This window comes from Cinclus cinclus, chromosome 7 (genome assembly GCF_963662255.1).
Source record: "Cinclus cinclus chromosome 7, bCinCin1.1, whole genome shotgun sequence".
Classification (NCBI taxonomy): Eukaryota; Metazoa; Chordata; class Aves; order Passeriformes; family Cinclidae; genus Cinclus; species Cinclus cinclus.
Window position 1 is genome coordinate 25,844,963 of NC_085052.1, and position 13,220 is coordinate 25,858,182.

At 36.0% G+C, this 13,220-nt stretch overlaps 1 protein-coding gene across 3 annotated transcripts in view; it reads left to right on the plus strand.

Annotated features, from left to right (window-relative positions):
- Positions 1 to 13,220, plus strand: part of NRG3 (neuregulin 3) — a 342,153-nt gene that overhangs the window by 143,328 nt on the left and 185,605 nt on the right. For all 3 annotated transcript variants that reach the window (XM_062496409.1, XM_062496410.1, XM_062496411.1), the window contains exon 2: positions 1,425 to 1,554. In XM_062496409.1, coding sequence (XP_062352393.1) covers positions 1,425 to 1,554 — 130 coding nt within the window. The remainder of the gene's footprint in view (positions 1 to 1,424; positions 1,555 to 13,220) is intronic.

Consider the following 13,220-nt stretch of genomic DNA (forward strand, 5'->3'; position numbering starts at 1 on the left):
ACTGAAAACATTAAACTACAGCATTTTCTCTCTGGAGAGGAAGAACAAAAAAGTGTTGCGTACAAAGAACAGGCTGTGGGTTTTCTTATTATTTTCAGATGTCTTTTATTAATCTTCTGTCATTTAGTCTACATGTAAGGAAAACAAGTAGAGGTGCTTTATTAAAATATATTGAGAACAAAAAAGTTACTGTGACAGTTTTTGGGGGTTTTCTGAATTTTCTTGCAGAAGTGTAGTCACAGGTGTCTTGTAGTTTAGAATTGGTTTTCAACTTCGATGTTATTTTGGCGGATATTTACCTTGTATTGAGTTATGAGCAACACCAAGTGTTTGTATAACTTTTGAGTTTGCAAGGTTCTATGTCTGTTGAGCACTGCTTCATTTATTTGACAGCAGGCAACTTAATATTTTGTGATAAGGTGTATTGTATGCAATTAAATGTTCCCTTACTATTTCAGGTCCTGCAAAGTGATTAGGAATTTAAACTTTTTGAGTTAAGATTGAAGATCAAACCATAGCTCTATGGAAATCATATTGTTATTTGAAAATCATACTTCATTAGACAAAATCTTGTCATAGTAAAGAAAATTAAACTATGTGTCAGTCAGGCACCTTCCTCTGAAAATATCACTTTATTGTTGATTAATCCAACTGGATTGGAAAGGTTAACAAGATTTATTAGAAGACAGGAATGATAGTCCACTCTGACATACTGTCAGTCTATTCCCAGTCTAATTATCTAACTAAATATTCTAAAGGTGCAGCCAACAGTTCTACGTGCAATCAAGTCTTTAGCTGTGTTTTGGGGGTGGACTTAATACACCTACAGATGATCCATGTGAAATGAAACCATTACTGCACATCGCTTGTGTTCGAGTTTTAGCTTTTTGTGGTTTTTTTTTTGTTTGTTTGTTTTTGTTTTTTTCTTTTGACTGCTGAGTCAAATTAGCATTGACCTTGGGTATTTGGCTTTTTTTCTCTTTTGTTGTAGTGGGTTTTATTTATTTATTTGTTAATTTATTTAATTTACACTGTATTAACTACTTTTTCTTGGTTTTTATGAAAAAATTGTCTTATTTCAAACCACATTTTGGTGTAGTAATATGAAAATATTGTTCTGGTTAAAGGGCACAAAGTAGGTGTTTCCACGTTTTGACAGGGAAACCTTGGAAATTGGAAGTTGTTGAAATTATACTCCAGTTTTGCTGCAGTCTGGTATTGTTTTTCTACAGGTGTTTCTTTGGACTTTTTTAAGAAACCTTATCACAAATAATGCTGCAGTCAATGCCCTGTGCCTTCCATTTCTTTAGATCCGTGTTTGATGTTACTGAGACCGGTATGATGGCATTTATTTGACGTGTAGCGTAGGAATATCCAATATTTACCCTTACAGCATTTCTTTCCTGTCCTTGTGTTCCCCTCAGGCACCACTACGTATTCCACGGAGCGATCTGAGCACTTTAAGCCATGCAAAGACAAGGACCTTGCATATTGTCTCAACGAAGGGGAATGCTTTGTGATCGAAACCTTAACGGGATCCCACAAACACTGCCGGTAAGTCCTTTGCCACAAAGTGCCAGAAAAGTCTTCTGTCTGAGGGAGGAAGCAGTAGGAAAAGATAAGCATGCAGCTGTAGAATGTTGGAAAGCAATGGAATTTTTTTTCTCCCAATTCGACTGCATCCCTCACAGCTGGTGAGTTTCTTACTAGTCTGTGATAATCATATATTGAAATATGTAAATGCAAGTAGCAGCATTTTGATCTTTCCATGGATAAGAAGAATCTTCAGTATTCTCTTTTCTGATCGTGTAAGGATTAATGTTTCATTTTACTGGGTTTTTTTACATATAAAAGTCCTATATTCCCCTACATACCAGAAGCATTCCTTTATTTTGGGTATTCCAGCTAGAGTATTTGACAATAGCTTTATGTACTGTTAATGGAGAGAGAGGAAGGGCTAGTAGTTTTAAGAATTAGGGTTTCTTAAGTTTAATTACTGAAAGATAATAAATACTGAAAGATAAAATGGGCTACAGCCGTTGTAAACTTCTATACTACTGAACTTCTGCTATTATGCAAGGCCATCTTGAATGTATTGAAAAGAATATCAGAAAAGAAAGCCAGATAACTTATTATTATTAATTAATTATTATTTTAAAAAATTATTTAGCCATAGAGGGCAGTAAAAAGGAGTGATATGCAGAGGGAATACTGCAATGTCTTCCTAAAGATGAGGATTTTAGCACACATACTCACCAGCCCCCAATTATTTAAGCAATCTTTTAAAGAGAGGCGCAGGTTTTCATTTTGGACTATTGTGATCTAATTTGCTCCTAAGATACTGTGTATGGCATACAAAAGGTGTATCTGAGACACTCATATGCCCAAGTTCTAATCTGAACATCTAAATGTATGGAGAACTCTAACATAAATAATAAAAAATGTCAAGGACAGAAGATTTCCTGAAGGATTTGGGACTTGAACTGCTAAGTCCCAATAAAAGTAGAAAAACAGAATTTGTAAACTAACATGTGCCTGTCTTGAAAATGGAAATTTATGAATTTAAAGATTGATGAAATTCTGCTTATCATCAGAAGAATATTTCCAAGATTTTCAGTTCTTTATACAATACTGATGATTTTTCCCATTCAGTCATGTATGGTTCAATGATCATTCATTTCCCTTCTTTATGTTTTTGTATGGCATGCCTAAATTGCGTATTATGATTTATTGTGGAAAATTGGTGTCTTTTTCTACTTCCATCATAATATTACACAGGTTGTTTTTTGTTTTTTTCTCAAAGGAGATGAGTTTTTTTGGTCTTTTTTAAAAATGTCATGAGCTGTTAAGGGAATTACATCGCTCAATTATTTATGTGTTTTTTATTGTCAGAATATTAAAACTGAACAAAATGCTATAAAATTGCAGAGAAGAATGGGAGCATATGAGAATTTTTAAATTGGCTGATAAATTTAGTAGCTAATCTCTTCAAACAGACTGGTTTTGTGAACTGTGGATTACATTTAAAAAAATTTGCAAGAGAAATCTCTTAGGAGCTGCATTCTTTTCTTTTTTTGTTGTTGGTTTGTTTCTTTGACTTTCAGTATCTTCCCTATCATCTTTTTCAAATTCTTATTTATTTCCTGTGATTCTAATAGTGCAGCCTGGCTAATGATTAGAAGTTTTCCACCCAGGCTTTCCCCTGTTAACACAACAAGTCAGAATGTTGACTTTTCATTCTTTCCAGCAGAGTGAAATTTTTTCATCACCTTCCTTGTGTTGCCCTTCTAAAGGGGAATGGCAGTATCTCTGGGAGTCTCTTGGCTCCCATGTGTTTGAGGTTTTTGTTGCTTGTAAAAGTTCCAGGCACTGGCACATTGTCTAGGAATTAAACATCTTTCTTATGGTGGGTACTTTGAGTGGTGCAATGCCAGAGGACCTGTATAAGGCAACAATTTTCACATAGCAAAACAAGACACATTTTTAAATTTGAAGGGTGATTAGTTGTAAAGCTCTGTTTAGTTTTGTAAAGATATAATCATACATCATTAACGTATATAAGATATAAAAAGATATAACAAGATATAACGTATATAATATATAATCATACGTCATTCCGTCATTAACGGAAAGAAATCTTAAAATTTGACCCTTAAGTGCTATATCTCCACCTTGGTACACTTTGTGTGTCTTTGTCAGGGTCGGTGCTGTGATGAGTAGGATGCAGGTGTTTTTCTGTCTCTAGCCTTTAACAGTACTCAGAAATAACAGCCAGAATATAGATATAGAAAAATATACACATATATCTATATATCATATACAGAAAAATACAATACTGATACACTGTAATTGTCCTCTAACTAGTGAAAAAGCCATTTTTTACTAGGGTAATGGAATTCCCATTGCGATCAAAAAGAATCATTTGAATACAGAATTATAAACACTTAAAATTATACTTTGTTCTTAGAATCAGGCTGCATTGTATATTCTCACTGTGAGAGTGATTTTGCATCTGTTCTGGGAGCAGAGCGCCAATTTACTGAAATGGGAATTGGCCATGTGGAACAGCTGCAGACAGAGGACCTTGAATGAGCACAAAACTTTTCTCCCACTTGCTCAGGTTTGAAGGGTATGAGTAGTTTATATTCTTAGGGAGCTGTGCAGTTGTTCTTGTTGCGTGTGCATGTCTAAGGATAAATAGGCTAATTAGAAAGGGACAAAAAGAGAGATTTGGTAGCAATTAATACATACTTGAGTTACACCTTGGACCTGTTCTGTATCCTCCTGACCCAACCTGGCAATGCCAACAGGCTCAACTGGCAGCTCAAGCACCTGTCGGAGTTTATGAGCTCCGTTGTTGGAAAGTTGCCTCGTGCCCATCCTCTGCTGCAGCTGTCAGTGGTGACGTTGGCACAGGGATGCTGAAGGGTGCTGGCTCTGGCTGCTTCCTGCTTCGTGGCATTCCTGCCCTGCTTCGAGCCCGTTACCGTGGGGAGTGGGACTAAGGTGCACCCTTGGCCAAGGAGGAGGGGCTGTGCTGCAGCAGATCACTGGGAACACAGGAAATGAGGAGGTCTGAAGGAGCCCTGTTCATGGATGATCTGTTGACTGACAGAGTGTCCCAAAGTCACAGGATTTTAATTTTAAAAAAATGAATTACTTCCATTCTAAATTTAATTCAAATTCTAGAATGTATTTTTTTTTCATTTTGTATTCAAACTTCTACATTTTACTCGCTCCCTCTTGGTGAAAAATTGCCTGGGTTGTAAACTGGCAAGAGTTCTCCCGCATGGTTAGGTAACAAACAAGATCCACTGGATGTATTGTGCTATTTTAAAGCTGTGACTTCAGTGGTTATTTTTGTGAATGGTTTAACATGAGCTTCTTTTAAGGATAGGGTAGGTCATCAGTAGGGAAACTGCATATTTAGCTTCTCCATATGCTTAAATTTTTTCAATGTTGGCACCTTGAGAATTTAAGTTGAATGGTGAGGGTGCCTTAATTTGTAATTTACACAAAACAAATCAAGTACAAAGTCAACTCTGACACATCAGTGTTTAATGGGGTATTATGTAATCCAGGCTTTAAAAAGACCTGTTCAAGTTTTCTTTGTACAATTTTATTTAAAATACCACATCTCAAGTCATTCTGGGGTTTTTTGAGTTTAGCTTGTGGGGTTGTGGTTCTTGGGATTTTTTTGTCACTCTTTCTACATTATTTTTTTCCTTTTTAGTCCCTGCATTTTCATTAGATAACCCCTTTAGGACTGGAAGACACTGGTTGAGCAAATGGCTAAAACTTTTGAGGGGAGAAGAGGATTGTACTTTCAAAATTCTCCTCTGGAAGAAACCTTTAAGGCTATTGTGTATGCACAGGAAGTCTTGGCATTGGTGGTGAACTCTGATGCACTCTTTATAGATTTGACTATGTTGGATGAGATACTCCTTTCATCCTGTCTTCCAGTCCTTCATCTTGCCTTCAAGCAATAAAAGCCTGAGTAAGTTTTCTAACAATGGAGAATGAAAGAATAGACTCACCAATGTACAGTAAATGGCACATCAGTTCCAGCTGACCAAATTACAGCAGGTTACACATCAGTGTCCCAAGTGTGCTACTGGGGTTATGATCCCAGAGTTTTCGGACTTCATTGCACAGTCTGGTTTTGATGCATACATGCTGTTCTGGTGAATTCTGAGCTTGGTGATCTTGCTCATATTTATGCATAAATTTTCCATTTTTACATTTAGTTGATTAAAAAATTATACCAGCATTTCTCAGCTTTGTTTAAAATCTGTCATGAGAGCAGAAGGATTGAATCCCCATTTAATGAAAATTCAGTTTGGATAAATGTTTATATACTGTCAGGTTTTATTGTGAGCCTTCTGCATAATAGTGACTGTAATCCAGGCATAGCCCTTGCTGTCAGTAAAAGCAGGAGAAAGGGCTCAAACAGATGGGACTTCAGAACAGTTCTGAGCCTGGCATATGATATGTGCACTTAACCATAAGTTAAAAATCTAAAAAGCTAAGAATATAATTTCCCTGATTTAGTTACATGGCTTGTTTTCTAGGCTTTGGCTGTCTGACCCAGGTGTTTTAAAATACCAGCTATTCCATTTTGTGTGTTCCCCCATCTTGTATTATGTTGACACTTTTCCAGAATGGAAGCCCAGGAAATTATTTGCTATTGCATACCATTGAATACATTAAAAAATCTCTTTCATGTCATAATATTCCAAGCATAGTTTAATCAAAATAATCCACTGTATTACATGACAATGTAACATAACAGCTACAAACTTTTAAAAGAGGAAGAAGGCTGTGCTTAGAATTTAGGGTGTTTTCCATGCCAAGGACAATCAACAGAGCTCCTGTTTTGAAAATTATTGTCTTATGAGCATTGCTGTAGCACATACCTAGATTATATTTGTGTAATTGCATGCACCATTTTCTGGAATGCTTCCACCTTTACTTTCACGTTTACTTTGGAAGGCCTGAAGTGAAGCTGAAATACAAAATAAGGTATCTATAAGCTGTTGTTAAGCAACTCTTTAATATAGATAGCTCATTGTGTTACTACTCCATCACCTGTTTATTCAGCAGTGCTCTCATAGGCTGTGGTTGCTTTCGGCACTGTGATTGTTTCTTTAGCTCAAGTGGAATGGCCAGTGTGCCTAAAGTGTTGTGGCTGGTTTATCATTTTCAAAACTCAGCCTGCAAGAAGTCAGGAACTTGGAATTCTGGCCAAGGTCTGTTACAGGGAGTGCACATTCCCAGGGTAGCATTAGCTTGTCCATGTTCATTTACTCCAGGTAGCACTTGTAATAAATAAATAAATTTAAAACTTTACTGCCTTAAGTAACACTAATATCATCTACAATGTGACTACTTCTGTCTTTTTTTTTTTTTTAATTGGAAACTATCATGGTTTTCTTGTATAATTTTAGATATTTCTTGTCCTTCACAAAATAAGCAAATAAAAAAGTCCCCAAGCAAAGACCAAAGCAGAAAACACTCCCCAAACCCAAAGCATTTCTGTGCATTCTCTTTCAAGCTTCTGCCCCTTGAAATAACAGGAGGAGGTTGCATGACTTTGCTGTCACATGCCTGGTTTCTTGTTTTAAACCTTTTTAGATATGAACTGTGAAGAAAAATGGTTTATAAACCTCAAGGTGAAATGGTGAAAAGTCCAAGATATCTGCAGGACTGTTAATTGTTACCTAGGTATCCTAACTCTTTTCATATTATCTTATCCAGTCTTACGTAATTTTTATAATTTGGTCTGATTTTTTTTTTTTTTTTTTTTTGCAGTCAGCATAAAAGCCTGGAGTTCTTTTAATTGAATGCAGTCAGTTAGAATAAAAACTAAATTTACTGGTCCAAATACCAAATTTCACCTATATCAAATCAGTACTTTTTCAGTTATCCCTATTCTTTTTCTAACAGTCCTCTGAAATTAAGCCCCTTCAAGTCTGATATTATGGTATAAGGATTCAATAAATAACAAACAGGTTTTTAAATGTAAATTGAGTCTTTTAACATCCTCCCCAGATGCAATAGTGCAGGAGCACATTATATGATATTCACATGAAACACAAGAACATCTGATTCATGCTTTCATAATTTAACATTCAGAAGATAGAGGCTCTTGAGAAATCTTCTTGCCAAAGTACTTTAATTATTGATTAATTTTGACAGTATCAACACTCCATTTTGCAGTGCTTTTTATTCAGATTTCCCCCTAGATTATTGCATGAAACTTCTGCTGTAACTTCTGTGGTAGAAAATACTTTCAGCCTGTAGAATACATACGCCAATTTTAAAGTTGTGTGAAATTCAGTTACTTTCAAATATCTTCAGAGGTAAGGGTTTTAATGCAGCAGTGTAATGGTTCTCATATCAAATGTCCTGATAGATATTTTCCTTGATGTGTTTGCAGAAGTTCACTGTTCACACGTTTAAGTTTTTTGGTTTTAATAAAGCAGTGTTTATTATGGTTGTTGCTGTTCACATGGGATCATTCCTTCAAGTAACTCTTGAAGATCATCAGAAGGTCACTGGCAAAACATCTATTATCCCTTATCCTTCTAAAACATCTTCTGAAAGCAGTTTTGTGTTACTTTCATTGGTTGGGGAGGACAAATTAATTTAGCAGTGAAAAGAAATACAGAATGAAAGAAAGCTTTTTATTTAATGATAGATTTGAGTTTCTATAGCCTGTATTTATAGTATTTCAGGTTTTATTTGCTTTCTGCTGAGCACCTTAGGTTATATATTCTGATAACCAGTGAGATTTCCTGGCTCCGTTTCCATCTTTTGAAGCCATGAAATTTATGCACCTGCTTAAGGTTCTGGTGAAGATGCATTTTTCCAGTGGGAACAATAAGGTAAAAGTCATAATACTGTGCAGATAAAATGCATGCCCAGATAATTCAATTACACTCCAATTTAACAATTCACCTGTGATTCATTCAGTTTAAGCAAATATCCATGAAAGCAACACAAAAACGTTAGTTCCATTTTGCCTTGTTTGAAATGCTTATTCAAATTAATATTTGTGAAAGAGTTTGAGGAAATAAAGGAGAAATTGTGTAGATGTGCATCCAAAGTTAATGTTGATGCTTAAGAAAATGAGTGTGTTTTAAACCTGTGTTGGCATGTGGTACTGAAAAAACATGGAATTAATTTAGCTTTCCTAGAATACTAAGGACTAATGTAAATCCAATTTCACATAATGTAAAGTATGGGAAAACATAGTTACAGGCTGAGCGCGTCCCCCTGCTTGCATTTTATTTTTTTAAAGGCACACATCTGTAGTTCAGAGATAATAGCATCAAATTAAACAGTGTGAATTCTTTCATTTATGTATGTACAGAGTTACTTCCCAGACATAAGAGATGGGTTTCCTTTTTTAGAACAACCAGTAATGTGAGTGAAACAAAAATATTTCTGGAAGCTTTAAGTAAACTGTCATCCCTTCCTGGAGTTCCGGAAGAGAAAGAGGCTAAATTCAGCTCCCTTTGGATTTGGCAAGATCCCTTCAGCTGGTTGAATCAAGAGTTGGGCTGTAACCTGGAATTTCAGTGGAGAGAAGTGAGAAAAGTGGTCGCCAGCTCAGCAGCTGAGATGGCTTTTTCTTGAGGCTGTTAATAATGCTTGTATTTCTTCATTTGGCACTTAAGTGGAAGATCAGGAACCAGTGCTGTGCTACCATTTATTCCCATGTCTCAGCATCAAGAATACTTAAATCTGGTGCAAACTTTTCAGTTTTATCACTACCTTTTCTTGTGCCTACACACCTGCCGGGAGCTGTATCTTGCCATCGCAATTTAGCAAGGCATCCTATTCTATACAAAATACAAACTTCTATTAAGAAAGTTGATCAGTTAATAGGATGAATTTGCCTCTAAACTGCCTCCTGTTTCCTAGTTCTAAAGGAAAGCAATGATGTGACACATACAGAAAGCTATTACTCAATACATGCTGTCTGAAACTAAGTATAAAATGGAGGTACATCCTGAAAACTGAAAGACCACAAATTGGTGTAGTCCTTCCACTGCAAAAGAATGTTCTGTCAAATTATAAGAATTGGGGGGTTTTTCCCCCCTTATTTTCCAAGACTGCAGTGGAAAAAGGTTCATGTGGGTTTTGTAGCACTCACAAAGAATTTCTAAAAAAAGAAACCATACCTTAAAATGTATGGGTGCAAATTATTGATGGCATATATTGCATCTGTCTTGAAGCTAGCATATGCAAATATTCTGCCATCAAACTCTGCTTTTAAATTAACTTGAAAATGAATTAGGTTTATTGTTGTTCTTGCCTCCCTTAGGCGAGAAGGAATTTGTGAAGTGCATAATGCAGACATCTGAAATCTCTCATTTAAATTCTCATCTCTGCCACTGTCTTAAGTACACTGAAAGAAATAGCGTTTCCAATCTAATCCTATCTGCAGACATTCTCCCAGAAGATCTGGGGGAAAAAAAAAACTTGCTAGAAGAAGAAATAAGCCTGGACAATTGAGTCCTTTAAACAGAAATATATGCCAACTATATCAAAATGCTAAATAGCAGAACTTTAATCCACCAGCACTCTAGATCCATCTAAATGAGAAGAACAAACAAAACCAGACACCTGTTTCCTCTATCCTTTACTGCTAAGAAAGCCTTTCTTGCTATCTCAAGTAGGAAGAGAGGAAGTGAGGCAAAAGTGTGGATCCTGTAACACTGTGTAAAGTGGGACATCTGAGATCAGACAGGCAGGTAAACTGTTTTATGTGATTTGTATTGTATAGATAAACATTCTGGTTCTTATCCTGCACCCATTAACGTAGTGTTTGAATTTTAAACTTACTCATTGAACTTATTCCAGTGCAGAGGGGTGAACTCTTTAGGCAGCCTGCCAACAATATATAAGAAGAAGCAGATTTAGATAAAGTCTCTTCAGAGATAATGCCAGGAGCTTGTCATTAAACACCTTTTGGGCTGGGTTTGTGCATCATCAGCCGCTTTGTTAGGTGGAAAACTGCAGTTTTCACAACAGTTGTGCTGTTGAAGAAGCTTTAGGGTATTATCTGCACTCTCACTTGGAGCAGCACACAAATCTGAGGTCCAACTCCAAGTGCTTCAGATAGTTACAAGATCCCAATGATGCCTTGTTCATTAATTAAATGCAAAGAATATTTGGCAGGGGAATGCAAAGTCAGAAGTTATCTGTGGAACAGCTTCTAGAAGGGAAGCTATAAAGGTACGAGTTTATAAACTTTGCATCAGGTGGTGCATATTTGAGGGTTTACCTCTTTACATTGGAACTTTAAAATTGTCCTGGAAACAGACGTTTCTAACTTAGTAAAACAAATTTCTGTCAAAGAACTTGAATTTCCTGAAATTCAGGAAGGAAATAGCAGCAACTAAAGTTTGATATGTTTTGGTTTTTTATATATATATATATAGCTAAAGTAAAAACATCCCAGAGCAAGAAGCAAAGATGCTCTCTTTTGGAAGGAGCTAGCATGTTCTCATAGCAGTGGTTTTAAAATGCTCACTCTTATAAATCCCTGAGCGCTCTGTGTTTGAATAATAATGATTTATAGCAGTGGAAAGGTTTGGTGCACTGCACTCAAGATTTTTATATCTGTCTCAGTGTTTCAATTGGTGCACAGAAGAATATTTCCTAACAGAAGAAAATGGACAAGACAGTGCCAATATAGGCAACATATTATCAAAAAATAGACTGTATGAATTTTAAATAAAGCACAAAGTTAATTCATTATGCATGATGGATAACTATAATATTTGCCAGGATGAAATGTCTAGTAAATCTTATTTGCAGAACCAAGATTATTGTGCTCTTTTCCAGAGTGACTTGCTTTCTTTGTGTAGTGTGATTTGCTCATGATATAAGCATAAATCAGAAAACTAAATGTTGCATATTGACAGAACTGGATTTTTTTTTTTAATTTAAAAAAAATTGTTACAGAATTATCCCAAGTGTTGTGTTTTGTTGGGTTAGATAGAAAAATGACACTGCTATGTTTGTAGCTGCATCTGGTAGGGTTTTTTTCATGGTTTTCAAATTTCTCTGCTCTGGGTTTTTTCTTCCCACAGTTATTTTCAATAATCCGTAATCACAGCACACATTTGATGAAACCACAGATCACAGATCTGTCTCACTCATCCCAAGTGCATTCATTCTGTTTAAATGTTCATTTTGGCTTGCTTGTCTGGCATTTTGTCATAGATGTCTCAGTAATCTGAGGCTCAACACAGCATAAACAGAGTTGCTCTTAATCTTTTAATTATTTGTTCAGTTAAATCCCTTTCTGAACTAGATCCTGACAGTGTATCCTTAGAAGTGTAGTGCCCCCAGGGTCTTATTGGGAAAGTGGTCACTGTAACCCAGTTTCACCCAAATATTCTCATCCTGAGTTCATGCTGCATAGCAGGGAACAGTGATCTGCTCCTCTCTCGGTGGAAGTCCTTGTTAGGCAAAAGTGTTTTCTCCAGCAGAGATTATTAATCAAGATTTCCACCCCTGGCCCTCTGTCAAGCAAAGTGCTTTCACTGTGTGAGCTCTTGAAGCTCTGACTGGCCCAAAAGTTGTGCTCCCCCAGTTCTCCTGATCATTTCCTGCCAGGCTAACAGGCTGCCCAAGCATGAGAAAGCTGACGCTAAAAATCATCACAATCTGACAGAAATTCTTAGGTAGGTGTTATATTGTTTAATCATTTGCTGAGCTCAATAATTATGAAATTATGCTGGACATCAGCTGCTGATCTCTGTCCTGCATATAAAAAATGTTTAGACTCTCTGAAAATACAACTGCAAAACCAGTAACTAGGAAAAAAAAAATAAAATGGTAAGTGGAGACAGTGTAGCTCTAAAGAATAAACCAATATGTATAGTATACATAGTAAAGTTAGAGATATATATGTATATATAGATATAGACGTATGCATTTATATCTGCGTATGGAAAGGGTCAATCTCATATATTCCATGATAAGCAGCAAATGACAGACTTTTGCAGAGGTAACACATTGGAAAAATCATTGTTACTTAGCAAGGAGGTAAATTATATGCAGGATGTAAATTTTAAATACGCACACAGGTCTCTTCAGAGTGTCAGATTCTTACATAGAAAGGATTTCATTGTGGTGGTATAACCAGAAACTAGAAAACCTTGCATTTTCTTCTGGAAACCCTTAGGGTGGTTTTTTGTTGTTGTTGGGCTTTTTCTTTGTTTTTTTTTTTTTTTTTTGTTTGTTTGTTTTTCTGTGCACACTTTTTGTCCCTGTTCTGTAATTACAAATGCCTTGCAAATTTGTTGCTCTGTGTACAGTTACTGAAAAGACCCAATAGTTCAAAAGCATTACAAAGGAAAGCAGGAATGGATAAAATTGACTGTGGTCAAATGGAGATGATTCAGGGTCCTCTCTTAAATCGTATCTTGTTACTGCTATACTTTATTTTTGCTTAGGGATTAGGTAGTATAACCTGAAAAGGATTATCATGGTAATTCTGAGACGCAGTTTTTAGGTGTAGACAGAACTGCAGCATTACAGGACAGAATGATCTTACATCATTGGGAAGGAACCATGGATTCATGCCTAATGAATCATTGTTCACCAGAGGATCAGATTTATATAATTATGTGGTGGAAAAGAAAAAAATACAGTCTCAGCCTTTTAGTACTTGCAAATGTTTACAGAGTAGCCAGGAA